General features: G+C 43.7%; 1 protein-coding gene across 2 annotated transcripts in view; it reads left to right on the forward strand.

Moving 5' to 3' along the window:
• The window catches only part of SPON1 (spondin 1), a 357,910-nt gene that overhangs the window by 323,586 nt on the left and 6,386 nt on the right, over positions 1 to 27,938 (forward strand). For both annotated transcript variants that reach the window (XM_042882758.1, XM_042882756.1), the window contains 8 exons: positions 6,026 to 6,090; positions 24,197 to 24,398; positions 24,567 to 24,707; positions 25,076 to 25,151; positions 25,598 to 25,780; positions 26,130 to 26,300; positions 26,406 to 26,573; positions 27,428 to 27,592. In XM_042882758.1, the coding sequence (XP_042738692.1) occupies positions 6,026 to 6,090; positions 24,197 to 24,398; positions 24,567 to 24,707; positions 25,076 to 25,151; positions 25,598 to 25,780; positions 26,130 to 26,300; positions 26,406 to 26,573; positions 27,428 to 27,592 (1,171 nt within the window). The remainder of the gene's footprint in view (positions 1 to 6,025; positions 6,091 to 24,196; positions 24,399 to 24,566; positions 24,708 to 25,075; positions 25,152 to 25,597; positions 25,781 to 26,129; positions 26,301 to 26,405; positions 26,574 to 27,427; positions 27,593 to 27,938) is intronic.

Here is a 27,938-nt window from a genome sequence, read left to right on the forward strand (position 1 = left end):
GCGTTTTGGTAGGTCCTACGATGGCGTTTTGGTAGGTCCTACGATGGAATGTTGAATTCAGTTGGGTTGTGTTTATTATATATCTGACATTATGTGAGGTTTTCTCAGCTGCCTTTGGCAGCTGGAGGACACACAAAATCGCTACAAACCTAGAGAATTCAGAAGAAAAAAGCACACAATTCCCGTGTAAATTCACTGCCTGCAATTGGGTTGCTTCAAACAGCAGTGAAAACCAACATAAGTGCTGATGGGTTTAAGCATAATCTCCCTGAATCTAAGCATGTCATAGAACTACCCAAAATTTGCTTGTCATCAAGCGACAGTAGCAAGTCTTTTCATGTTAACGTGTCTTACCATGTTTAAGTTTTTTTTTTCTTCTTTCTGATGAAGGAATGTATGACTACAATCACAGAATGGTCTGGATTGGAAGGAACTTTACAGGCCATCCAGTCCCAACCCCTGTGCCACAATCAGGGACACCTTCCGCTCGACCAGGTTGCCCAAAAGCCCCGTCCAAGTTGAGATTTTCAGAAAGTTCTTCTCTGAAGTGGAAAAGAAAACCAGCTGCTGCAGGTGAAAAAGAATGGCATCTCAGCACTGAGGCTTGGGCAACGTCAGCAGCCTCTTTGTTTGCAGCCCCAAAGAGTCAGAGGTGTTGCACAGTGCAGTGGCAGCTCAGCACAGGAGCCTTACAGGTGATGCAGTGACCATGCTGCTGGCCACAGGGAGCTCCTGACATGCTCAACGTAAACGAGAAGTCCTCTGAAAGCTGCGCAGACTCAAACAGTGGCTGCTTATGTAGTTATGAAACACGTCTGTTTAGGGTGCATTGCAGGTCACGGCACGGTTACGATAAAGCAAATCTGCCTGTTCAGGACGTTTACACGGTAATGAACTCCAGCTCAAATATATCAGTGTGTCGCTGGTTTCATCTCAGAAATATTATCACAGAACAAACTACTTCCTTTTCTTAAAAAATAACCAAACAAACACACACTTTCACAAGTTTTAATGCTGTGCCTGCACGGATGTTCCTTTTTTTATTCCAGTATAGCTGTAAAACTGAATTAGGACAAGATCTATACAGATCTTATCCAGCAAAGGGAAAACATGCCGCATTTCAGTTGTTGCCTGTGAAGCCCATAATCTGCTAGCTGCATCTCCTCTGAAGTACCTCCTTCCAGCACAGCCTGTAGGAAGGCACCTCGCCTTACTGTGCGTGTAGGAAAACAAGGTGGCATTTCAGCTTTTGAGGACTTGTGCTAGCTGAAGGCTGTTTTTATGAGCTTAAGAGAAGCCTTGGGGCTTTTCATATCACAGAATCACAGAATCACAGAATCACCCGGGTTGGAAGGGACCCCAAGGATCATGTAGTTCCAACCCCCCTGCCTAGCAGGGCCACCAAACATACACATTCAGATCAGGTTGCCCAGGACCCTGTCCAACCTGGTCTTAAACACGTCCAAGGACGGGGCATCCACAACCTCCCTGGGCAGCCTGTTCCAGGGCCTAACCACTCTCCTAGTAAAGAACTTCCCCCTAACATCCAACCTAAATCTTCCCTCCTTCAACTTAAAACCATTTCCCCTAGTCCTGCTGTTATCAGCCCTTCTGAACAGTTTACTCCCCTCCTGGGTGTAGGTTCCCTTCAGGTATTGATAGGCTGCAGTGAGGTCATGATAGGCTGCAATGAGGTCAATGAGGATATCCTCAAGTCAACTGAGGATATCCTCAGTGATACGTCTGTGCCGGAACAGGGCGGATGAGTTCCATTTGGTGGGGTGAGTTCCATTTGATGCTCTTCGTGGAGGATTTGTTCTGCTGTCAGGAGTTCTCCAGCCGTACCTCCCAAGAGCTTTATCATTGCTGTTCTCATAGCATTTGACTCCCCAGTTCCCCACAAAAGACGTGCTGCGCATTATGCCTTCTCCTTCTTGCTTTATCTCCTCCTTTTCCAAAACCAAATTATGTCTGGACGTAAAGGTGCTCCTGCAGTTGAGATGCTATCTTGAAATTCAGGGGTGTTGGTTTGTTTCTAAAAGGCGTTCTATTCATCACCTGTGAATTGCAGATAATGTTACTTTTCCTACTTTCTGAAGTTCCTATGACGATAAATCTGCTGTGGATAGAAAGGCATTGAGATGTTATGAGGATGGGGGTTAAATATTCTCAGTTCCAGAACAATCAAATGAGTGCCAAGCAGTGGCAGTGTGAAGTGAGTGGAAATGAAGCTCGGGCTGAAAGCAGATGGGTTTCGTTCTCATAGTTCGTTGAATCTGGCTCTGATTTTGATGTCAGATAATACACCTTATTTTGCATAGCTGAACTGAATCAAATCATTATTACAAAGTGTGAAGTGGTCTGCACAGTAACATCTGGTAATGTTATTCAGCGTGCATGAAATAAAACCAGTAATAAAAATTAGTCATTAAAAATAACTCCCAGCACAAAAAGAAAGGCACTAATCGCATCAGTTACCAAAAAGCAGCAGGAGCGCATGAAATAGTCTCATGGCTCTCCAGGTCCTCCTAATCTCTCTTTTATTCCAAAGCCATTCAGATGGTGCTTAAAATTTTTCCTGAAAGCTTTCATTATTTTTTAATGCATGTTATCCTCTCGACAAGGTGTTTGAATTCCTTTGGTTCACCAAGGCTTCAAATCGAGCTTTATCTTCAGTGCTGCTTTTTTGAGCAGTGTCCCACTTTCTGTTCTTGCAGATTAAATCTTTTTAATCTTTTGTAAAATACACAGCTTGGCAGTGCTTTCGTGCCATGGGATTCTTTTTGGCACCATGTAATGACTTTATTCTGCGTGCCACTTCTATTGGGCATTGCAGGAACACGTGGATATGAAGTCAGTCATTAGTTTATACCACCTTCAGAAAGTCAGTAAGGTGCCAGCGTTAGAATGACGGTATCAGCTCTTTGAAATCATGGTGTTGGAACTTTTTGGACAACATGCTGTCATAGAGAACAGCTGTTGAGTCACCCACCCACTCCCTGATTGAAGCCCAAATGTAGAAAAGGGATTTGGAAAGGATAACTGTTAGCTGTTTTTTGCATGTTTTAGCTTAGGTTATAATCCAGAATCCACTGAAGTCAATCTAGAGACTGCTTTGGCTCCACTGGACCTCTGCGCAAGTGCTAAGCATGTAGGGAAGGAGTTGTTCTGATACAACTGGAAAATAAAATTACTAAAAATCATTGAAATAATGACTGAAATTTGACAAAGAGACTCCAGGAGGGTCTACAAAGACTTCACACAACGTTTTGTAAGCGATGATGTCTAACTACACTTGCCAAAGGGACAGCTGATTTCATTGCTGCGTCGTGACTTTCTGCTTAGAGGAGAGCAGAGGTGCAGCACAGGCAGCGGGAGCGCTCAGAGCAGGCAGAGGACACCATGCAGGCTGTCCCAAGGCTGCTGTTGGGTGCTGGAGCTGCCTGGCAGAGCAGTGTGGGTTGCCTGCCCTTGCTGCCCTGTGGCAGAGTTTCCGTGTAAGGTTGCACCAACAGGCTCACAGCACACCTGGCAAAAGTGCAGCAGCGGAGTGTCAGCTGTTCTGTGATTTGTAGTCCAGGAGGAAGGCCTTCTAAATTGGGAAGAGGCTAGCAGTATTCCTCCCGTATATATCTAACAACTGACAGCTAGTTCCAGATGTGTTCCTTGGCAACTTCCTCATGCACAGAGGCATAACGTGTGCTTGACAGCTTTCCTCTTATTCTTTTCTTCTTGTTGTTGGAAGGGATGTGTATCAGGCTTTACTTTCCTGATTTTGAGAGCTACACGAGTGCTGGTGCCCTTTCCTCTGGCGGCTGGTGTTGTTACCTTCTCACACTCCATCGCTGTGCAAATGCTGTGGTTTTCTGGTTCAAAACCTGACCGTTTCATTACTCGGGAGTGACGGCTTCCCTGCCAAATGCATATATGGTGTCAAAGCAACTTGGAACGTAAAACGCAGATCCTACTTCTTATGACATGTTTTGACTTTGAGCATTTGTTTACTTCAAATATCAGAGCGTAACGTTGGGAGTATGAAGAGGAAGAAGAATGGGTACAAATGCAATACAGCATATGTATATTTGTAGTTGATCAGAAAGTCTCTCTCTTTTGCTAAATACTTACAGCGATTTGTATTTTAGGATAGGTAGAAACCCTGAATGTTCAAACTGTACAAACACTGGAGACAAAACGTGGTGTGACATCGTCTTTGTAGAAACTCTTGCTCCAGGGAACCTCTGTGTGTGACACAGCTGCTTGGGTGTAACTGGCTTCAAGGCATATGAAAGTAACCTTACGCTGGTATCAATTACAGTGTAGCTGTTAGGTTTTTAAAGACTGGAAAGTAAGAAATGTTAGAAATGCGCATTGTAGAGACAGCTCCATGATTAGAAGATGTGTCTGGGATGACAGTGATACAAGTTGCAGCCTAGCCTTGTGTTACACTTGGTAGCAAACACGTGGCTCTGTTCCCAGGCCCATCTGAACACTGGCTGCTGCATCCTTTGAGCTTTGCTGCTGTTCAGAGAGTGGTCATTAATTCTGCCCCCTCAGAAGCAGGGGAGATCTGAGCTCGCATGCTCTGCTCCCCCTCTCTCCTTCCCTCCAGACTTACTACTGAACCATTAATTGTGGACATCCGCTCTGGGTATGTTTGTAGTTCAGATGTGAATAGCAGGTGTTCGAGGGATTTCAAACGCAAGAGCTTTGGATGTTCCTGACATGATTATTGTCTTCTCTTAGATATGCAGTGTATGATTTTAATAAGCATAAACATTTCTACTCGTAACAGGCTTTCTTTGGAAAGTGTAATATACAGTATTTTCAATATAAATGGCTTCTCAAGAATAATAATTAAAGACATGCTTGGCTGAGAAGTCTTAAGGTGTTGAAACAGGAAAAATTAGAAGTATTTATAAGAAAGATTTTCACAAGGTGGCTTATCTGCTCACTGGGGTGAGCAAGAGATCGTGTGCAGTCTTGAGACTGGAAACCTTGTGTTGCAGAGAGGGCCTTCGGTGCTGCAATAAGTTCGCCTGGTAGGAAGGGAAAGTCGGAAAATACAGAGTGAGGTGGAAACAACCAGTGGAAACTGTCTATTTTTAAATAGAATAGTGCATGGATTGGAGCTAGCCTGGACTATCAGAACTACTGCTATCAAGCAGGAAATGGCGCGATTATCACTAAGCTGGAAAGCCAGCTCTGTTGGAAATGCCAATTACTGGTAATGCATGAGTTGGATTTCTTAGTGTAATTGGGAAATATTTTTAAAAGACAGTGAAAATTGTGTGAGTTGTGAACTCTGTGTTCCTCTAGGCGAATTACAGAGATGAATTCCTAGGGGAGATGGGGAAAATGCTTCTAAAAATGTGTGATAGATGTCTTCTGGGCATCAGAGCCTTGTTAATAGTTTCCTGACTTTGTCCTGTGTTTATTATGTCAATATCAAGTTTAAAACTGCTGATGCAGAAACTGCTACAGGCTTACAGAAATGTTGTTTGTACCATGCTTTGCCACACCGTTGCAAATTGGTGGGTGCTGTATTTCACCCTGTAATTTTACGCAAGTAAATGGAGAGCAAAGGGCAAGTGCTAGCCATGGTTTTACGTGGAGGAGATTGCAGTGCATCCGCCACAGGCTCTTAAAACAGGAGGATATTGAACAGTGCATCATACGTTCTCACAGATGCATTGGGTTGCCAAGGCTGTCGCCTCTTACTGGGGAGACGTGCACAAATAATAACATGTCTGTGAGCTGCTGCTTTGGGCTGACTTCTGCTGCTGCAGAAGGGAGGAGGCTGTGCCAAGGTTTGCTTGCCTTTGCATGCCACGCTGGTGACCGCGTTCATAGGGCTCTCAGTGAAGCTGGGCAGCTGGGGGCATGCAGTGCCAGATAACAGGAAGGACCAAGCGTGTTTCTCATGGTCAGAATTTGAAGGCATGGTGTCATTTAGTGCCTCTTGCTTCTTGCTGTAAGTCACTGCAGAACTGTCCTAATCGCTTCTTTCTTCTGTCTCTCTTCACAGAGTGATGAGGTTTTGACAGTCATCAAGGCAAAAGCGCAGTGGCCTGCCTGGCAGCCCTTGAATGTGTAAGTAAGGGGGGATGCTGTGGCTCAGGAGCCTTGTGCTCAGTGCTGGCTAACAGAATGCTCTGTCTCGTGCAATTGTTCACTCCTTGAAAAAAACAAATCTAAAAATAATTGGAAAGGTGAGTTTTTCATCTTTTTTTGGCTATGCAAACAATGCTTTTCTGTCTTTCACATCTTTTGATGCTTTCTGTGCTTTGGTTCACGAACCGCTGCAGCAGAAGGATCATCCCATGGAATTTGTGCCTTCATTCAGCAAGCATGTTTGTCCAGTGCTTGACCAAATTGTGTCCTTTTTAATTCAGTGTTTTAGCGTCCTGTTAGTGCACTGTTACAGTAAGAGCAAACAACGCTTTAATATAAGGGGCATTCTGCCTGAGGAATTCCCTGATCCAGCAACAAAAGCTTCTGAAAGGAGTAAGTATTTAAAATACCTATCTGAAACACTCTGCTGTCTCTGTTGTGACCCTGAGGGCAGTACAACCATCGTTGCTTTATCAAGTGAAGCAGCTAAGTAGCTCCCCAGGATGCTAACTTTGGGTTCTATGGCACTCATCAGAAAAGGAGATAAAGCTCTTGTGGGGACAAAGCTCTCTGACACCCTGCCGTTGGCTGGTGGTCTCTGAGGGGAGCAGAGCTGGGGTTCGTTCCTGCATATTTATCTGTGCTTGGCCCAATGCTTGTACTAATCATCCAGGCCCAAACGAGTGAGTTTTGTAAGTGAGTGAAGAGGAGAACCCAGTGTGAGGGGTCCCTCATTAGCTGAGTCAAATTGAGTCCGTGGAGAAGCAGAGTAATTACTGCAGGGCTGTAAGGACCGAGTAGTCCTGTCGCCTCCGCAAAACATGTGAGGGAAGCAGCCAGGGAAATGCCGTGCCTGGTTTTGTTATTTGTGCTTATGGAAGTATGCGGAAATTTGGAGGTTGGTTTAAAAAAAAAAGAAAACTGCCAGAAGAGTTCAGTTTTTAGAAAACGTTTCTTATCGTAAGAGGCTTAGGAACTCTTAAGCAGCTTAAGATTTAAGCTACTCAGTTTATTAAAAAAATAAAAATAAAAAATAAAATTAGGAGGTGATCACAGTGAGAAGATTTCTGAAAGCCGATGGTTCTCTAATCTATCCAAACTTCTGGAACCTCTCATGGCATGGAAGCAATGGGAGTTTGTGACAAGGAAAATCTCGGTAAATGGCTGGGAAAAGCTCTAACAGTGTGACAGCCCTTTGCAGGAAATCAGCTGGATTTTCCATTGCTTGAATGTATTTTAGCTGTGAGACAGAGGTGTCGGCTGTGCACAGGAGTAGTGTGTGAGAATGTGTTGGACTGCGGTTGTGCAGGTGGGCGATCGAGATGACAGTGGTGGCGTTCTTTATGGCGTTGTTCTCCTGAAATGTTCAAGTATTTTGTTTTGGAAGGATGTTCAGATAACAAAGCTGAAGGAATGCAGTGCTGCTGTTTGCCGTGGGACTGGACGTGCCCTTTCACAAACATGCCTGCAAACACTTCTGCAACATCCTGCAGATTTCTTCGAGTCCCTTCTCATCTCTGCTGTTTGCTAGTTCTCCATTTAGCAACGCCAGGAGGAGTAAATACTGCTATTTGTGCTTTCCAGTTGTGCAGGTGTTCCCTTAAGCAGCACTTCCTTCACTTTATAGACACTGTTGGATTTTTGGCTTTTCAGACACTTTTTATCATATTTTGTCATTATGTCCTTTTTAATTCAGTTTTAAAGTATCAGTGAAGTTGCAAAGAAAGACTTTCTTTTTTCAGTTGCCATTAACTTCTGGTGTTAATTTCTGCATTATGAATTAACACTCTTGGAATTTAGATAAGAATTGTACACGTTTTGGATAATGACTGTGCAGGAGAAACATTTGGTCTATTATTATGCATAACACAGCCATCTTACTAATCAGCAATTGTCTAAAAGTCATAAATAATCTTCTTTTGCATAATCATGAGTTACATATTGGGTATATAATGTGGTGTGGTACTGATGGCAAAGAGGTGCTCCAATAGGTCCTAATAAGCAAAGCCTCAAAAGCTTTCTGTGTGCGTTTCACAGTAATTATGAAGTGCATAATGCTGCTGTGCCAACTCCCAGGGGCCTGAAGTGTCAAAAGTTGGCAAATTCTGCCTGTTCACTCTTCAGTTTTCCTCCTGATTCTGTATTTGTAGCCCTTTGTGGTTCTTATTGGTAACGCTGCCCAAGTATCAATACAAAGTTGGTCTGTCGATTGCATTTCAAATAGAGGGAGGAGGGGAACAGTTCTTGCCAAACCTCGTGAGGGCTTTAAGAGCACTGGGGTAATTGTGTGCTGCTGTGGGCAATCTGGAGAGCAGCTACATTTGTATGGGTGGTGGAGGGCAGATCTCTGGGCTCGATGCTCTCTTATCACTGGTGCCAGGTCAGGCAGAGCTGTGCCTTCAGTCGAAACCAGAGAGAAAAGCAAGTAGCCGAGTGCAGGCGGTGCTCAGCACTGCTGCCTCAGTAGCCAACAAAAAAAGTAAGGGAGAGCACGGCATCTCGGCCTCTCCTTACAGAGGCTGCAGCAAAGCAGCAGTAGTTCCTACCCAGATCTTGAGCATCTGGAGAGCTCTTGTGCCTCCACTCCTGTCACCTGCAAGAGTCTGGGAGGATGGTGTGGGCCAGGCTGTTCTCCCAGATGTACCTGGAGTTAAATGGCTTTTCTTCTCTGTCACAGCTGGGCCATGAAGCCAAGACTCCTGCGGCCAGTTGTATCTCATTAAGTAGCGTTTCTAGCTCTCTTCTGATTGAGGGCACAAAAAGTGTGTAAGTCTGTCTACATCCAGTTTTGCAGAAAGCCTTTTGGTTTTGACACCGCAGATAAGAACAGAAGTATAACTGGGAATTTTTCTTCTACTTAAGAGGAAAGTAGAGACTTCTGCTTGCAGATTCAGTGGGTAGAAAGTTCCTTCCCAGAGAGAGGTCTTTAGTTTCAGATCTGAGTTCGGTTACATGAAACTACGCAGTGTGCTGGAACAAGCTGCCAGCACTAAGCAGGGAAGGATGCAGCGGTACTGAGTAATTTTCTCAAATGCTCACTGTTAATTATTGCTCAGGCTAATAGATGTGAACATATTGTTGTACCCCCACCACAATACCGTGTGATGGGAGCTATATCCTCTGTAAGTGTAGTGCTTTGCTATCTTTTTCTGTCATTTCCTCAGTTCCTGTTCCAGCTCTTTGTCACTCTCTTTTGTTTGTTTTGCTTCCTATCACTCAATTTCATCATCCTCTACCCAGTTTCTTATCCAGCAAGCGAAAAACCTGTCCTGCAGGAGACAACTAGTGTTACAGTTGCCCAATGGAGAGCATCATTGAGAGCATGAGTAGTGCCATACAAGCACTAAATCAGCTTCCCTTTGTATATGTTTGTATTATAAAGTTGCGTGTCTGAAATTCTGACTTTAAAGTACTCGCAGAATGCATGAAGAATGCATTCTCCCTCGGGTGTAATGCTGTCAGTGTACAACGTGCTGTCAGATGAGAAGTACTTTCCTTATCTTATGTGTATAAACAAGAGCACCACTGCCTTTCTCTCAGCTGTGTTTCAGGCAGAAGCAAATTTTTACTTTTCAGCTGCAAACCATTGGCTTTTGGCAGTGTGAAAGATAAAATACAGCAAGTGCAGATGGTACAGATGATATCCAAATTTGCATATCTGGCAATTGCAAAATAGCCAAGCCATGACATCAGAATGTGGGGATACTGAGGGTAAGACTTGTAAATAAGATATGCATGAAATTCCCCACAAGGTAATATCCTTCAAAATGTTGGCTCAGTGAGCATTGTCATGTAAGTAAGAGTTTGTCAGGATGGTCCACCGAAGAAAATAAACACAGCTCTTGATCAGCTCACCCCACTCTATACCATGAATTACGTAGCTAATTACAAGAATTAAAATTGGATTCACCTGGGAGGTATGGGCAAGAGTGGGTTGGTGGGCATGGAAGCAGCTGTCAGTTGTGCATTTTGGCCAGGCTGAGTTGTCTTTGGTATGGTGTGGTCTGAGCCACACTGTGCTGTCAGTGCCCTTGCTGTTTTTACAGCTGCCTGTTTTTTCGTGGTCATTCAGTCCTTCATGCTCTGTGACTCGTCACCGTCGTTATCATATCGTACCTTATCATATCTCATGTTACTAGGATAGAATCAGGTGTGTTGGAAGGGACTCTTAGTGGCCCTTCTGCAGTAAACAGTAGCAACACATCTGCAGGTTGGTCAGGTCCTCAGAGCCGTGTCCAGCAGCCTTGAACATCTCCAAGGTTGGAGCGTGCACAGCTTTCTGGGCAACCTGTGACACTCAGACACCATTTCCCCTCTGCTGCCATCTGTCACACGGTGACGTGTGGTATTGGGATGTTGGTGGGAATGTTCAAATTCTGTTGCCGTACCACCAACACCACCTCTGCTGTTGTGAGTCAACGTAATGAAATAGAAGCATCCCTTTCTGAGCAGCCCTTCTGTTTGGTTGGTAATGCCTGCGTCCAACTACTTTTTGTAGTTCTTCTAAACCAATAAGTCACTCGGCATGATGGAAGATGACAAGCGTTTTTCTTGATTGTAATTTGGAACTAAAGTCTAGGAAGCCATTCCCTCTTATCTCACGTCTCTCCTGTTTCCTTTCCGCTTTCTGTAGTGTTTCAGTGAGTACTTATGGTCCTATGGTTTTCCTCTTCCTCTTGACTGTGTGCGGACCTTATTCTCTTGCTTTTCCATTTAAGCAGCTGTTCCCCATTTATTTGGAGATTACCTGAAAATGCTTCAGTAAGCACTTGAAAGTGAAGCTTAGCAGGGAAAGGGGCCTATTGCTTTGTAATTCAGATGGATAGAACCAGTTAGTCCAAACAATTTATAGATCAGTATCCTTTTCATCCCCTACGAATTATCTCATCAGTCCTTTCCGTTTCAGTCTTTAGAAATCCTTGGTATCGTTTCTCTGACTACAGATAGATGAGGGCTGTTCTTCTGTATCAGAAAATAAAACAGAATATTTCCAAATTTGCTTTTCAGTATTGAAATAGCTAATACAGCTAAGCTGGGCAGTGGAGCAAACTGCTTCAGAAGTCAGGCAGCTGGTATCCTAGCGAAAGGTGATGGGAAATGAAAAGGAGCTCGGATCTGAAATATGTTTGAACTGATGGGGTCACGCTCTCCCAGATTCTACATTTTCCTCCTGTCATCCTAGTCTTTCAGTCCTTATTTTCTTCCAGAATTCTTCTGCTGCAATTTGAACAACAATTTGTTTGTTCTGTCTTCCGATTCCGCAGTGAATTTGCTGTTCAAGGAGCAGGAGTTGGGTATTCAGTGCCAAGGCACAGATGAGTAGGGAATTTCTTCTGTTTGAAAATCTAGTTTGCTTCTTGTTTTACTGCTTTTCTGCTCACTTTTTTTTTTTACTTAATTTTTTTTACTTAATTATGATTTACAGTTCTCTTTGTGGTCATGAAGCCTCAATATTTAGGTCATTGGATGATTGCTTAGATGCTGTTAAATGGAGAACCACTGAAGTCAGAAATGGAGCTTTTCAGTGTCTTCTGAGGTACAACAAAGTAACTCCCTCTTCCCACTGTGCTTTTCAGTGCTGAAGATCTCAGTTTACTGTCTGATGTTCTACATTTCGTGACTCGCACAGCCTTGACGTTGTGTTGTCTCACTGATAGATATCCCAGTGTAAAACTAAGGAAAGCAGACCAAGGCTGTGTAAATGGTTGCATACTTAAGAGACAGCTTCCACGGTGAAAGCAGCTTTAATAAGTAACAATTTGTGACTACATTTATGTTACCAATAATGTCTAATCGGTTCCATCAGATGGCAGGCAGCTGAAAGACCCCAGCTTTGTAAAGAATGTGTGTTGCTGAGTCTCTCTTCTGACTTCTCAAACGTTGCATGTTTTGTGTGGCAGAAACTATTTGCTACGAACCTCATTCCCGTAATTTCAGCCTGCATCATGGACTGGAGGTTCTTGAAGTGCTTGCATACCTAAATAGCTAGGAGTAACATTACTGAGTGCGTAAAATACAACTAACCTTCAACACCCCCAGAGCTGACTGCATTTTCACAAGGGTGAGGAGACCTCTGGTAGCTAGCAGATGCAACTAAATCAGTTAAACTTCCTGAATTTAGTAATTCCTCTGCCTACTGCATTAGCTAGGGTCTGATCTGACACAAGTCTTCACATACAATATGTAAATTAGCCAGACATCCATGTGGCCAGCAAAATAGTTTGTCCCGGTACTTGGAACACCTACATTTAATTCTTCTTTCTTCCTGATGAGATCTGAATGGCAGTGCTTTGCTCTCTATGTAAAGGCAGAGCAGCAAGCTACACAGTGAGCATCCTTGAATACCACAACCCATGTTCTTTTGGCTCAAGCTTTGCCGTTTTGCGTGGAACGTGTAAGTATAAGCCAGAGAAAGAAAGCAATCAACAGGTTCTGCTCCTCAAGAAAAGGGAGGGGAGACAGAAGAGTCTCTGAAGGAGATTCATTTAAAAAAAATATATGGCGAAGAGTGAGTTAATCAGCTTCATAAGATGGGAAGGGTGTGGGATGAGCGCAGCTTGGTCAGAAATCACTTTGTCTCTATTTTGCGGCACCAGTGGCGATAGCTTCTGTAGTTCCTGGCTGCCTTGGAAGAGGGGCTGTTTTTGGCCAAGAAAAATCTGTTCCATTTCCAGGTTTTCAGCTTTTTTTTTTTTTTTTTTTAAACACCTGCAAAGTACTTAAAGTAGAATGCATGAATGAGGTACGTTTCGGAAAAGAAAACATGTACGTAGGTTTCCTTTTCTACTGAATTCAGTGTAGGAAAAAATAGTGCAAATAATTTACTTAAATCTGAAATGGGTTTTCCATGACTTAATTTCTCTGTGCTGGAATTAGGAGCAAATTAAATAAATTTGCATTCCATTTATAATAAATGGATGTGTATGTTTAGAATGAAGATTTCAAATAGACATGTTTGTGTTTCCCTATAAAACAAATACAGCATTTGTGGAAGCCTTTTAAGATTATATGGAACTACTTCAGAAGTATTTTTAAAAATTATTTATGAAGTTGATGTTTGTACCTATCTGTCTGGAGAATGAGAGAATTGAGTTACCTATCGCTCTCTAGGAATAATCTGTTTCTTCCTAAGCTGCTGCTGCGGGTAAAACGCAAGCGCACATTCCACCAACAAGCTGGCATTTTTCCTTTCCTAAGGTATGTAGTAAAAAATATTTGTAGAGTATATTCAAAATCAGTTCCCTCTTGTGCTGCCTACTCTAGGAGTGTTACTGAGATTACTTCTTTCCTGCCCCATGAAGAACGCTGAAACAGTTTTCTGTTCTGCCACCCGATGCTCTGTCAGTAAATGCTGATGTCGGGGTCTGTATGGGAGCTGCTGAGTCCCAGCCTGAACCTGACTGACAGCTGAGGGACGATTCATTGAGTGCTGAGCTCTGGAGCGCAGTACAGGTGGTGCAGCTGTGTCACCAGACGGCGTGGAGCCGCGCTGCGCCTCTCCAGACCCCATGTAAGGGCTGGCTGCCAGTGCGGAAGGGGCTCTTCTGGAGATCTCAGCTCTTGGAGTCTTCTCAGCGAGCCCAGCACAAGGGTAAGCTTTCCCTCCGTTCTTCTTTAGTGTGATAACCTGTTTAGCCCAACTTTCTTATGTGTTTCTTAATTGTAGTAATCTGTATATTCGTTGATTATACAGTGTCAGGGTGCAGTTTATAAAAATAAACACCAGGAATAAATTAGTGACTCGCTTCATTAGTCAAGTCCTTAGACTGCCCAGCACAGAGACTGAGATGCTCAACACACAACTCGTATTTGGGTTTAACTGGCATGCTTAAAGGCCAAATACAGACTTGTTCTGAACAGCGTTTAACCAGCTGTAGTGGGCATAGTTTAAATTGTATTTTTTGTTTCCTCCGAAGCGATAAGAAAAGCTCATCTCATAGTCTTTTAATCATCGACTCCCTGCATATCATTAACATTTGATTCTACGAATCGCTTATAAACACCATCGCCTAATGACTTGCAACTCATACGTGTGGCATTTCACTTACAGCGACTGAGAGTCAGCAGAGGTTACAGAGCAACAAAGAAGCTGATTATTGATTGCTACACCTTAAATTCTGTATAACGCTCACTTTTGTGGCACGCTTGTTAGGTATTTTCTCCTAATTGGTTAACACTGCGTTTATCTTCTCCTGTACTTTTAGGAAAGGAAGGCTCAGGTGTGTTCTTGCTGTACACATTTATATGTGCATCTGTAGCTTCTTTTGACCCATAGAGCGCCTCATGATGTGTGTATGGGTGCACTGCCTGTAAGTCTCTTCTAATGGTGAAAATTTAAGTGTCGTTAGTGCTTATTGTAAGAGAAAAGCAAAGCAGCTGTCATGTTTTCTGGTGAGTACAGGTTGGGTATATGAAAGGCCGGGACGTTATTTTGATTAAAGAGAAAATGAAGTTGGTCGCCCAGGCAACTCCTTGCTATGCTGTGAGCGCAACCTGGTGACCTCAGGGCGCTTGGGGACTTGATGGCTCTGCGTGCACAGAGCTGGTGTGTGATGGATACGTGCAGGGCAGCTCACAACCCTGTTCCGACACCCTGCTGCTTTGGACACCAGAAAGATTTTGATAGTATAATAAACTTCTGCAAAAGATTTTCTTTCCTTTAGTAGTTGTGAATAGCAGTGAATAGTTAATATAGCTGTGCATAGTACAGCCCTTGCAGAATGTCTGGTATATCGAGTCATTATAGAGAATACAGAATACACTGGTAGCAATACTGCTACAGAAGCGACCTGATAATAGTGTGAGGCTCTACAAAGATGTGATTTTTATTCACAAAGTTCAATATTTCTTCAATTTTCAATTATTTTCTTTACCAAAAAGTCACTTAAACTTCTGTATTACAGATAAATCCTCTCAGTCTGCGTGGTGATGCTGTTAATGTCAGCTGATGTACTTCAAAGCAAAGGTGCAGATAATTCCATTTGTGCGTAACTGTTCAGTTAGCAGATGACACTCCTGCCTTTCCTCATACCAGCAGTGACTCCAGCATGATTTGTGATGGTACAGTCTCTCTCCATATGGTAAAGTGGGTAGTATGAGCAGTTCAAATAGAGCAACTGATTAAAACAGAAGCCGGAGTAACTGTCACCCTAATGCAATGTAAAATTGTGTTCTGAAGCCAGCTTTATTGTGAAGGCTTTTCTGGGGCTGGGAGTTGTTGGCAGAAATAGCTCAAGTCGTGGCTGCTGCTACTAGCTCGTAGTATGGGCAGATCTGTGACCACAGCATTGTGGTCATTCCTTGGGTAGCATGTGGCTCAGCAGGCTGCCATCAGAGCCAGCCCCGTTGCTGCCGTTGTAACAGGGACGGTCCTGTGCCCGCTGTGCACTGGAGCCCTAGTAACGTGATTTTCAATGCAATAACAGCTGCATCCAGGGAAATCAAACTTCCGGCCAAGAAGTAATTACATCTGTACGAGCCTGACTGTCTCATTCATAACGAGTCATCGTGAACAACTCCAAAACTAAAAGGATATAGAATTACTAGTAGCTAGAGCATGAAGAATTGGAACAAGGCATAGGCTGATGAACTGTCTCAGTTAGAAATGTATTCTTGGTGGCTTGCCATTATGATGAAGTGAGATGAGTGAAATGTGGTTGTATTTGACATATCGCTGGATCTGTGATATCCAGCAAGAGATTTTTTTTGCTGAAGAATTATGGTGTGCTTCTCTCTTGACAGATGAGTTTATTTAAGTTTTGAGATGCTTGGAAGTGCTTCTTAAATCCCTCAGCATCCCTTTCCAAGTAGAGATACACTTCTGTAAGACTAGAAGTTGTGATGTTGTGTAGTGTGGCTCATGTTTTCCCTTAAGGAGGCACTTTGGGAGTGTTCTCAAAAGACTTTGTGTGAGCGTGTCTCGTCTAAATTTGAAACTCTACCTTAATTCTGTGGTGAAATCATCACAACCTCTGCAGCCTATTCATTTATAGCCACGCACAGTTTTCATTATGAATAGCTGCCTACGCTGTCTTCATTCATGAGAAGAATTCTGCAGCAGGAGCGGGTCCGTGGAACGAGGCAGTGCTGAGAGCTGCTGTGTGCTGGGGGCTGGAGGCTGCTGGGCCACCGTGGCTGCAGAACAGCGGGAGCGCAGGGGAAGGCTGTAGGCCGGAAGGGAGGCCTGGCCTCTGAGGTGCTCTGCGAGGTCTGGCAAAGGTGGGTGAGGCCCTGGGGAATCCTGGTGTCCAGGAAGATGCACGCAGGCCGTGTCCATCCCAGCTTCTGCAGGGAGGTGCTGCGCAGCGCATCATTAACTTAACCTTGCAGCTCAGTGCACCGCAGCATGGCAGCGAGTTGTTTCGGGGTTGGCCTGAGCAGAGGAAAAGTTGCATGTTCAGTCACTGGACTGTCTGAGTGATTTGGACCAATGGTTTCATATTTGGCAAGCATAAAACGTGCAAGATGTTACGTAGCAGTGATAGTTCACCTTGTGTGATACTTATTACTATGCTGCCTTTTCTGTTGGTTTAATTTCACTGTATTTTAAACATTCAGATTGAAATCTCCAAGCCAAACTGGAGCAAAATACAGTGTGGTGCTTAGATTTAAAACGTTTTAATAGTCTGGGGACTATAAAGGTCTTATATTGCCGTGGTTTGGAAAAACAATAATCAACGAGTTGAAAAACTCATTCACATCTGGCCATGTTTATTTGAGGCATAAAGATCTCCGTGTTGCCACAGTTGCTTGTTGATGTCTGGTAGCTCATTATTTCTTCAGAAACTGACCTTATTTGAGTGGCCATAGGAGGCATAAACAGATGAACAGAACTTTTGAAAAAGACACAGCAAAGATGGAGGCAGCAAAAGCAAAACTGAGTGCAGAGTTCACTCAGACTGATGGGAGAAACATTTTTGGAGTGAGGCCTTTTGGAACACAGAACAACCTACAGCAGTGAGATGTGAGAGACACTGGTGAACAGCAAGAAGAGGTGGAAGAAAGTAGCATCCATGAACCGACACGTGCACACTGTACCATGGGCAATATTGCCATTGCAAAAAGTAAGCAGGGCCTGAGGTTTATATATTGCACAGACAGATGGAGATGATGAAGCACTCTTTCTTCAGTCATCCTAAAGTGCGACATCTCTCTTCCATTAATGACAAGTGGAAAAATTCTCTCGAAGTCCTCAAGCTAAGGATCATAGAACTATTCTGAGTCCAACCTATTTTCTTAGAAACAAGCTTCTTCAAGTGAAAGTTTAGTAGGAAATACAATAAAGGCAGGAGGAGGTCATTTCTCAGAGGAAAAACAGGCTATCTACAGAGTAAATTCAGATGTGTCCGTTAAAGTATCTTTTTCAGATTTATGCATTCAGTTTATGTGATGAGATCTCTTAATCCTACATGGGAAAATGCTTTCTAGCAGAATATTTGTTACATGGAGACGATGAAAAAGCTTCATCTTTAAAAAATTCAGGTTCCATGCTGAACTGCTCACAAATGAACAGGAATGCGATTCTAATAATTAAAGTTTGTCATTTTAGACTTAAGAAACAATCCAGTTGGCTATAAACTGTGATAGCAGCACGTTCTTGCATGCTTTCTAGGGATGCTGTCGCATGTACTGCTGCAGAGAGAGGCATAACAGAGAGGCCGCATCACGTCTGTGGCTATGCACTTCTCAGGTGTGATCTTTCCCTTTAACCTGGCAGCTCAATGCCATAGGAACGTCAGTAGCTCAGAGACGTGCGCTCTGGAAAGGCATGTGATGCAAGACTTCTGTTGTTTCTGCCCAGCCTCCAAATGCAACGCTTTGGAAAGCATGCATCTCAATTCTTTCACGGCACCTTTCATTTCTGTAGTGTCCCTACTGTGCGTGCCTTCACCTTTTGTTTTTAAAATCTATTTTTTTTTTCCACGAATCCCTATCTTGTTATCTCCCGCTGTCATGTTGTGCTGTCTAACCTAAGGTGGGGGTACAGCCAGTCTCTGCCAGTCCAGACTTAAATGAAGTTTTCTTCCACAACGTTGACAGCACATTGCTAAGAAATATTCTCAAAGTTTGGGGATTTTGTGTACAAAATCAGAGGCGTGAGAAAGCCAGAAATCGTTTCCTGTTTCTATGGCAGCACGACAGTGTGTCTAGCTCAGCTATTTTCTCCTTCTATGATTTTATAGATAGCTGGGATGAATCCAGTGAAGTTTAATATCGTCAAAAATAGAAGAAGTCTAACGGAGTCTAATCAGAAATAGCAAGGCATAAAGGACAATCTCATCTGCAAATAAAATGCAAATTGGGAAAAAGTCAGTTATTGCATCTTCTGGTAACGTGAAGGCAATTGCATAAACCACTCTGGAGCTGCAAAACAATTCTGTGTGCTCCGGCTTTGCTTTTGGCTAATGGCTGAATCCCTGCGCTTTGCGTCCAGCAGCTTTCTTTCACCCCCTTCTGCAGCACGTCCCTCCTCCACAAAGTGAATGACAGGTTTTGTCCAGAAAGCAGGAATATTCGCTTCACCCAAACCAAAAGAAATATTTGAAGTAAGACCCAGAGAAAACAGTCTAAAAACCCGTACAGAATAACTGACACATTCACCAGGTTTGATCATTCATCCAAATTTGAAATTGAATCCAGTTGAGCTTGAAGTACATTTATGCATTTGGATAATTAAGACAAGGATCTTAACCATACAAATTTCCACTATATTGACGTCTCAGGAACTTACCAGGAAGGAGTAGTCTCAGTGCCATGTGCACAGCTGGGTTACCCTACTGCAATGGATCTGCTCCATTTAATGGACACACAGCCTCTTACTTTTAACAGAAAACAAGGTCACCTGGCTCTGGGTTCATGCCAGAACCACAAGGCTGACACAGTCCTCCATGAGGTTCTGCCTCTTCCAGCACGCAGTCGTGTGCTGGTGTCAAGCACTGTGTTTAGCGAAGCTGTGTACGTTGATTAGATGTTAAGAAAATCCCAATCAGAAAATGAAATCGTGCTTATAAAAGGAGTGAATGCTTTAACTGTTACGTGTGCTATAGGGAGTCCGGGAAACTTCATTGTTTGGCAGATGGGCTGACTCCCACATTAAGAAATTCGTAATTCCTTCTCAGAAGAGTAAGGAAGGATGTATGTGTTTGCTGGAAAAGGAAAAAAAACAACCTTTCCATCTTTTTTTTTTGTCAGAGCAACCACATATGGCAGCTCCATTTTCTATCACTTACCACTTTCTATTTAACATTCAAATGTCACTGGCCAAGATAAAGTTGGGTATTAAAACATGTAAAGGCTTCTCAGGTACGAACAACCACTGCAAAGAACTTGACACAGATCTGCAGTATTCAATTGGAACAACCTGACTCATCCCATTCTTTCTTTGCTCTTGTTTTTCTTAAGTATCCCTTCCATTAATAGTTATTATTTTAATGTTTTCTTTCCAGCCACTTCTTGTCTTTCCTTAAGCCAAAATCATTTCACTTTGTAACTCTGTGAGTAGTCCTGTATGCACTGTTTTCACACAACTACGTGTCTGCTTAGTAACCTGTCATCCTCCTCCTGCATAAGTGCTTCAAAATCATGGGAGCAGTTTACCAGTTAAACCTGCATGCATGTATCTTTATATATATTTTAATAGCAGAATCTACATGCAGAATTTAAATTTTTGAATTGCTATTTTCATTGCTAGGAATGTGATTTACCCTAACCTTCATTTTCAGACACCAGAAGTCATAAACATGTCTTTTGTATAGGCTAGATAAAATGATCTGTGTGTTGTATTAATGAAGGCAGAAAGATGCTGGTCCTTTTCAGGGGGAAAACTCTGAGCTCCTGGCACTTGCAAAATAGGAGGTGTTGAAATGCATGAGAATATTTTAAAGTCTTTGCTGGTAAGTTGAAGGCGTATCCCCATTTTGCAGGTATTTCAGTAACTAGCCTCATAGGTTCTGTAGTCAAGAAGGATCTATTTGCTGTAAGGCAGCTTTTCAGAGACTACGGTCCTAACTTGAGATATCTCAGAGTTTTTTTCCTAGTGACAAAAGCCTGGTCACGTTTCTTATATGCTAGAACCGTGCTGGAGGTATTAAAGTAAATGCCTGGCATGTTAATGAATAAGATGTCGTTATTACCTGAAGTGGCATTCAAGGTACTTCTAGCTGACAGTATGGAAAAGCTGAAAGGACCTGCTGTGTGAAGTCCTTGCTTTTGTAATGCTTTAAAAATGCCCTGAGCGGTGCCGTTTCGCAGCAGCGTTTGTTCTGATTAGCGGCTCTCATGTCAGTGGTGACGAGGCAATCCCTTTCTCCGCTGTGTATGTCTGCGTTCTTTAGCTGGGTATGGGTGCTGTTTTCATTTTGAGAGCTGATGCATAGCAAAGCAAGGGAGCGTTTTTGGGTTCTGTGTTTTTTCCAAAGCAGAAAGACAAATGGTTGAGAATTGGTGACAGGTTTCTTTACTCTTTGCAAAACAAAATAGACTCTTGCTGTCACTGCCTCTGATGTGGCACTCAGACAAGAGCAGCTTGGCATTAAAATGTCCCAACCTTCTTGTAGGGATGTCGATCAGATCTGCTGGCTGTTCCTTGCCCTGTGCTTTGCTTTCCCCACGTGTAGCAGGAGCAGAGGCAGGCCGAGCTTCCTGTGCTGTGCCGCTCGCCAATCTCAGGCCAGTGGTGCCCAGCGGCAGCATGGCCTGCAGCTGGGCCTCCACAGTGTGGGCGCACAGCACGCCAGGGGTCGCCTCCAGCAGCACCCGGGGCGATGGGCTCCTCCTGTGCACACAGGGCAGCCGGCAGCAACAGCTGGCTGTTGGTACAAAGCCAGTCCTGCCGGTGGACTCACTTGTTGGCTGCGTAATGTTACAGACACAGAGAGTGTGTCTGTTGGCTGTCTTGTCTTTTTATGCTTTTCCTCTGCATGCAAATCAAGCAGTGCACCAATAGCCTCCAAGTTCTATTCTGCAACGTATTCCTGTCACTATTCCTGTCTGCTCACTCTCCACAATCTTCCTTAGCTGTGCTCCATTATGTTTTACGGGGAGGGCAGTAGAACACATCAGTATTGATTCAAGACTCAAAAATACGTCTTGCAGCAAGTGGAGTTTTCCACTGCATTGTCAAAGACCTTCTTAACCCCCCAGCTCCCGGCAGCGATGGCATCAGCAGTTAGATTTTGCACTTGGGGAAAACAACCTTGCAAAGCAAAGTCATGTTTGCACTCTTTTAACCTCTAAAAAAATAAGAAAGGAACATTTTCTTGTGATGCCGTTTGTGGCATCCCTATAGCTGTGGATCCAAATCACCTTAACAAAGAGAAAGCAGCATAAAAATAAAGAAAATTGGGAAAAAACATTAGGATGCGGGACACTCTTGAGTTCTTTGCTTCACTCTGTGTTATGTGACAGGAATTGTCAGCAGGCTCACAGTGGAAAAGTACTGCCAGCTTCAAGCACCAACAGCAGCAATCCCAGCCCCGTGGGCTCTGAGGGTTGTACCTAGAGCTTGCCCAGATGTTTAGGATTTGCTGTGCAACTCATAGTCACCTCTGCTTTTATGCATGTACACGTGTAGGGAAAAGCGACATATTTGTCTCTGAGGGCAAATTCAACTCAGTGGAATTCTTGTGGACGTTGTCAAATGCACAACTTGGCGCAGATGACAACTTTCTTGAGATTCGATTGTGCCTTAGGACAGCCCATTTCCTTTCCTTAATTAGAGCAAAGCAAGAAGGGCTGCACACCACACGTGCCAACGTTGTGCAGGTCTGGTTCAAATGCGAGGTATAGTGCTTACAAGCATCCATGCAGGAAGTAGTTGCTAGAATGAAGTAGGTAGCCCAACAAGGTTATTTTATGATAACACTTTTCAAGGCTGCCTATTAAAACCATTTTTATATTTTGCCTAAAATGTTATGTTGCACTGCAGACAGCATGTGCACACTGCATGTGAGTGGAGGAAGAATAAAGAGAAAACTGGTCTCTGCGCATCCTCTAGCGATTTTTACATTGCTGTGCTACGCAGTCATGGGATGAAGTGCTATAAAATGGCCCTGAGCCAAGGCCCTACAGAAGGAACCAGGTTTTGCACAGTGCTCTGAAGCTGGAGAGTTACCGGAGGCTCAGGGTTGCTGGTGTGACATAGCTCATGCCAAGTCTTGCAGGTAGAGCGTCTCCTATGAAGTGTTTTATGCTTTATACAGTTTCAAAATATGGATACAATTAGACTTAAACACACAATGTTTAATTGCATTAATTGCATAACTAATATTTACTTTCCTAAGAAAGCATTTGGAGACTTAATTGTATCATGCCCGCTGCAGGGACAGCGAGTAATGAAAGGCGTTCGTTGCGGTGTGCCTGAAGTCGGCTTGCTGTGATTTCTGGTCGTTTGTCTTCAACCTGCAGCAGTGCAGAGCCCATTTCCTTTCCTGCGGAGCATGTCGGTGTGGTGCGATGCGATGCTGGGAGTCCGCTCTGCCTTTTCCTTTGATGGATCTCAGCGTCCCGTGTTCCCGTGTGCATATTTCTAACCTTGAGATCAGGCGTACAAATACGCGCTTGTTTAATTATTCGCTGTTCTTTGTGCGCAGTTCAGGCTCTTTCTGTGTCCTTTCAGAAACTCCTTGAACTAAGTCAGTCCTGCAGTTCGGTAGGCTTTTAAAGAACAATCACTATTACTTGCTAAATACATCAGAACACTGCAGTGACTGAGAGCATCTGATACCTTCAGTCATTATTTTATTACTTTATGGTAGAGAAATTTTTCCGTCGAAACCAGATTTCTGTCTGTCATGGGAAAAAAGAGTCATTTGTATCTCCTTCTGGGAAAGGGAGGATTAATGCCATCAAACACTTAGAAACTCTTCTACTCAGTGTCTTCAGTTCAACGTAAGGCATTCTACGCAGTAAGAAACAATTCCTGAAGACCCCGAGCAGAGATTCCCAGAACGTTTTAACTATTAATAATTGCCTTCTTATGCAGCTTCTCCCTGGGAAGGGAGCTGGGAACACTGACTCAGGCATTTGAAACTGCACGAGAACTGCTGAGGAATGCCGTCCTTGGGCTGTTGGGTTTTGTTTGTTTATTTCTTTGCTTTAGTGTGTTGAGAGCAGTATGAGTCAGAATAAATGCACAAATGAAAAAAAAAAAAAAAAAAAAAAGCCCCATTTTGACAGCGAGGCAAGTGTTTATAATAGAAATGAACTCCTTGGGGCAGGAGAGCAGTGTCTGTGCATTATGTACGTGCAGGTACCGACCCAAAAAGACAAGTAATGTGGCAAAAGAAAAATGACATATGTAGATAAAGAATCTGTGAGCTTCAGATGCTCGTAAGGCAGTATTTTTTTGCATAGTGCTGGAAAAAAGGAAAAAAGAAAAAAGCCCTGACTGTATTGATCCAAGTCCTGTAACTGAAGAAAACTTGCAGTGACATCAGGCAAATGTTCGGTAGCACAAGATTGCCAAAATCATGTATTAAACAAGTCAGTGCTCATTGTTGCTCATGGGAAAGATGCCACTAAGAGTTCCAGCTTTCAGCTGTTGAACAGAAAGCTCCGTTTCCCTGTGCGGAGGAATGTGGCAGCTGCTCAGCATGGCACAGCACTGTGTCTCAGCACCAGCTCTGCCCAGGAGAAGGGCTGAAAAAGGCCGGATGAATGGCGGTGCTTTCGCACACCCTGGCAGGGACCTGCCCGAGTCTTGGCTGAACTCTCCAGGACTGGCAGCAGCCATCAGTCTCTCACTTACTCTCACATGAGCGCTAAAACAGTTCTGGTAAGTGCTTTTTCACACGCACACACATTTTCAAGCACTTTTGGACAGTGGAATTTGTATTCTTATCTATTTTTCTTTTCTTCAGGGGAGGGGGGGGGGCAGGGGGAAGCTAGTGAGAACCAGCCCAGCAACCAAAACCTCAGCATCATGCCCTGCTTTTTTTTTTTTCCTCCACTCTGTTTTTCATGCGTTGCGCCTCTCACCTCTGTGCAGCATCACGCCAGTGTTTCACATTATGAAGCATCAGTTTCCTCGCCCTCTAATGGAAAATCTGAATGCACTCGCTAAAAACCTTTCTGTCTCCATTTGCAGGAGAGCTGCTCCCTCTGCTGAGTTTTCTGTCGATCGCCACCGGCACCTGATGTCCTTCCTCACTATGCTGGGGCCCAGCCCTGACTGGAACGTGGGCCTTTCTGCTGAGGACCTCTGCACCAAGGACTGTGGCTGGGTTCAGAAGGTCGTGCAGGATTTGATCCCCTGGGACGCCGGCACAGACAGTGGGGTTACCTATGAGGTATTTGGACGGCTTGCAGTGCATCTCACCTGAATTTATTTGCCTGAATTTACCTTGAGTCAGTGAGGAATGAAAGCTAGTCAATCCGCAGTCGTTTGGGTTGTGTGTCTGCATGCTGCTCTGCTCAGTTTGTTTTTAACCATGTTTATGTTTTCTTTCTTCTTGCAGTCACCCAACAAACCTACGGTTCCTCAAGAGAAGATCAGACCGCTTACAAGCTTAGATCACCCTCAGAGTCCCTTTTATGATCCAGAAGGAGGATCTATCAAGCTGGTAGCCAGAGTTGTCATTGAAAGAATTGCACGCAAGGTACAAGTTTATACATAAAATCCTTGAGGCAGTGAAAACCACAGTCTCTAAGACACAATTTTTCCTTCTTCCTGCCACCAAAACTCTGCTCCCTAATCTATCTCCAAGGAACATAATGGTAGAAAATAACATTTTTGCATTTTAAACTATCTTAAGATGTGCTTTGTCTAACTTCCAATAATTACTGAACCTGCTTAGTTGCAGTTTATTTTTTTTTTAAAGAAGAGAAGAAAGCACGATCTGATGAGTTAGTCAACATTTTCTCTGGTTGCTGCTGCAGCGCCAGCAGTGCCTCTCAGCCACTGCCCAACCCCTGTGCACATTCACATTCTTACAGCCAACCTCCACAGTCGTTTCTTTCTGTGCAGGGGGAGCAGTGCAACATCGTACCTGATAACATCGACGATATTGTAGCAGATCTAGCACCAGAAGAGAAAGAAGAAGGTACTTTCTGAATTACTTTGTGCTAGACTAGATTTTGTTCCGTTCTCCACTGTTATTTCTAAACACAGTAAGAAACTAACTTAGGAGCAGAAGTAAGTTTCACTTATTAGCCAAAAAGTGACCCAATTCTTCGTCCTTTCTACTGTGTTTGTGCTGTTAGTCTCCATTTATGGAGGAAAGACATTGTGCGTAGCTGGCAGATGGCAATAACAATAGAAGCAATAAAAGACAACCGTTAGGGGGTTCAACATGAAGTGATGTTGGGTTTGTTTGTTTGTTTTTCAAATCAAATTTGTCAGGTTTTTTGGAGTTAAAATGGACTGGTTTAGAGTGCAGAAAGAAAGAACATTTCATGTTAGCATCTGGAGTAATTCCTAGCCAAGTATAAAGAGAGGCAGATGGAAGATGATGTGCTGTTAATGTTTACTGCCTTTTCTTGTTTTCAGATGACACCCCTGAGACCTGCATATATTCCAACTGGTCCCCCTGGTCAGCCTGCAGCTCCTCTACCTGTGAGAAGGGCAAGAGGATGAGGCAGAGAATGCTTAAAGCTCAGCTGGACCTCAGTGTGCCCTGTCCTGATACCCAAGATTTTCAGCCATGCATGGGTCCAGGCTGCAGTGATGAAGGTAATCGAGAGGAAAGGATAGAGGAGAAGAACTCTGCGTGGGGCCGCTCTTTTCTTTTGAAGTTCTTAGAAGGTATTCGTTGCTGTATGATCTGAGTTATAGCAAAAACAAGAATAACTGCAGAAGAATACAAATGCATACAGTCTGTGATGAGCTCTGCAGTTTAGCTGAGCAGGTGCACGGAGCACACAGAAGTGGGAAGGAGAGGAGTAAAGTGAGCAACAGAGAAGATGGGATGCGAGGGGCAACGGTGAAGTGACTGCACATAAATGGGCAGCTGTAGATTTACTGGTGGGTGGGCAGGTGATCGTGTAAATATCAGCAATTGAAACGGTCCTCTGTATTTTAGATGGTTCCACTTGCATGATGTCTGACTGGATTACGTGGTCCCCCTGTAGTGTTTCCTGTGGGATGGGAACGCGATCTAGAGAGAGATATGTAAAACAATTCCCAGAAGATGGCTCTATGTGCAAAGTGCCTACTGAAGAAACTGAGAAATGCATTGTAAATGAGGAATGTTGTAAGTATTACATTTAGCTTTGTAACATCCGGTCAATAGAAGAACTGCCTGATACATGTTTTCATGTGAGCCCTGTTACTGAAGGATCTTCTATGTTCTACGTAGCCCCTAGCAGCTGCCTCGTCACCGAGTGGGGAGAGTGGGATGAATGCAGCGCTAGCTGCGGCACGGGAATGAAAAGGCGGCACAGGATGGTCAAGATGACTCCTGCTGACGGATCCATGTGCAAGGCAGAAACTACAGAGGCAGAGAAATGCATGATGCCTGAGTGCCGTAAGTGTCTGTGCATTCATCTCTTCTGCTGCAGAGAGAGACATCATTTCTGTCGTGCTGCTCCATCACACTGCACAACACGGCCCAAGCACGGGCAGCACTGCTTTTTGTGGTCCTCCTCCTTAGAATCGGATCCCTTAGGGAAAGTGCATTATGAGCCACTTTCACCAACAGAACCTAAGTGTAGGTAAATATGCTCAGTGGTGTGCTACTCACAAGCCATACGTATATAAGCAACTCTAATTTTATGGGATATGAGGTGTATTTAATCGTAAGTCAAGAATGATACTGTGCCCTTTTCTTTTAGCCTGTGAGTGGTCCAGGAGTTGAGTTGCACCTTTTGTTCAGCCAGTCAGCCTCATCCTTATCCTATCTCTGGATATTCTGTTAATTTTGTGGGTTCTTTTTTTTTAAAGAAATGTTAAGATTTTCAACAGTGACAAAATGAAATGAAGTTAAATGTGCAAGGTAAATATTCCATCTCACATTAGGTCAGTATGGCTTCCAGTTCTGGGTACAAGAACAGCACGCACTATTTACAGGAATCACTTCTGAAATGTACTTTCCTGCTGTTTATCCTCTGATAACATTGAGATGTACAGAGATGGATACGGTAGATACAGAAAACGCAGTAAAGAAAAGGTATTAAAAACAAGCAAGCCTCTTATTTCTTTTTTTCCCGAGCTTCTGTAAAAGTATCATTGTGCCTGCGACTCGTTTTGTCCAAAGTGATGATGAAATGTAGGTGGTGCAAGGCAGATAGAAGTATCTTCTCCACCTGTGTTACTTTCAAAACGCACACTTTTGTAGATGACATATAACAAGTACTCGTTGCCTTTTGATATTCCTATTAGATACTATTCCCTGCCTTCTGTCCCCATGGTCTGAATGGAGCGACTGCAGCGTAACGTGTGGGAAGGGAATGCGAACCCGGCAGAGGATGCTGAAATCTGCAGCTGAGCTTGGAGACTGCAACGAGGAACTGGAGCAGGCAGAGAAATGCATGCTGCCTGAATGCCGTAAGGATGGAAACCTTTGGGGAAGGGAAGGCTTTCAATTTCATGTGTGGTGGTCTTGGGTCAAAAGTCTATTGTTATTTGTAATATTTTGTCTCATTTTTCTTTTAATATTGTAACTTGCTTAATATTCCTTATAATGAAGCCTAGAGAGTGCAAGATAGATGAGCTGAGGTGAGGCTGATTGAGAACTGGGTGACTGGCAGAGCTTTGAGGGCTGTGATCAGCGGCACAGCCTACCTGGAGGCCTGTCAGTGGTGGTGTCCCCAGCGGTTGGTGCAGGGTCAGCTCGTGTTCAGTATCTTCACTGCTTACATGGATCATGGGAAAGAGTCCAGTCTCAGCAGTT

This window comes from Lagopus leucura, unplaced genomic scaffold (assembly GCF_019238085.1).
Source record: "Lagopus leucura isolate 7727_CA_CO unplaced genomic scaffold, USGS_WTPT01 Super-Scaffold_100035, whole genome shotgun sequence".
Classification (NCBI taxonomy): Eukaryota; Metazoa; Chordata; class Aves; order Galliformes; family Phasianidae; genus Lagopus; species Lagopus leucura.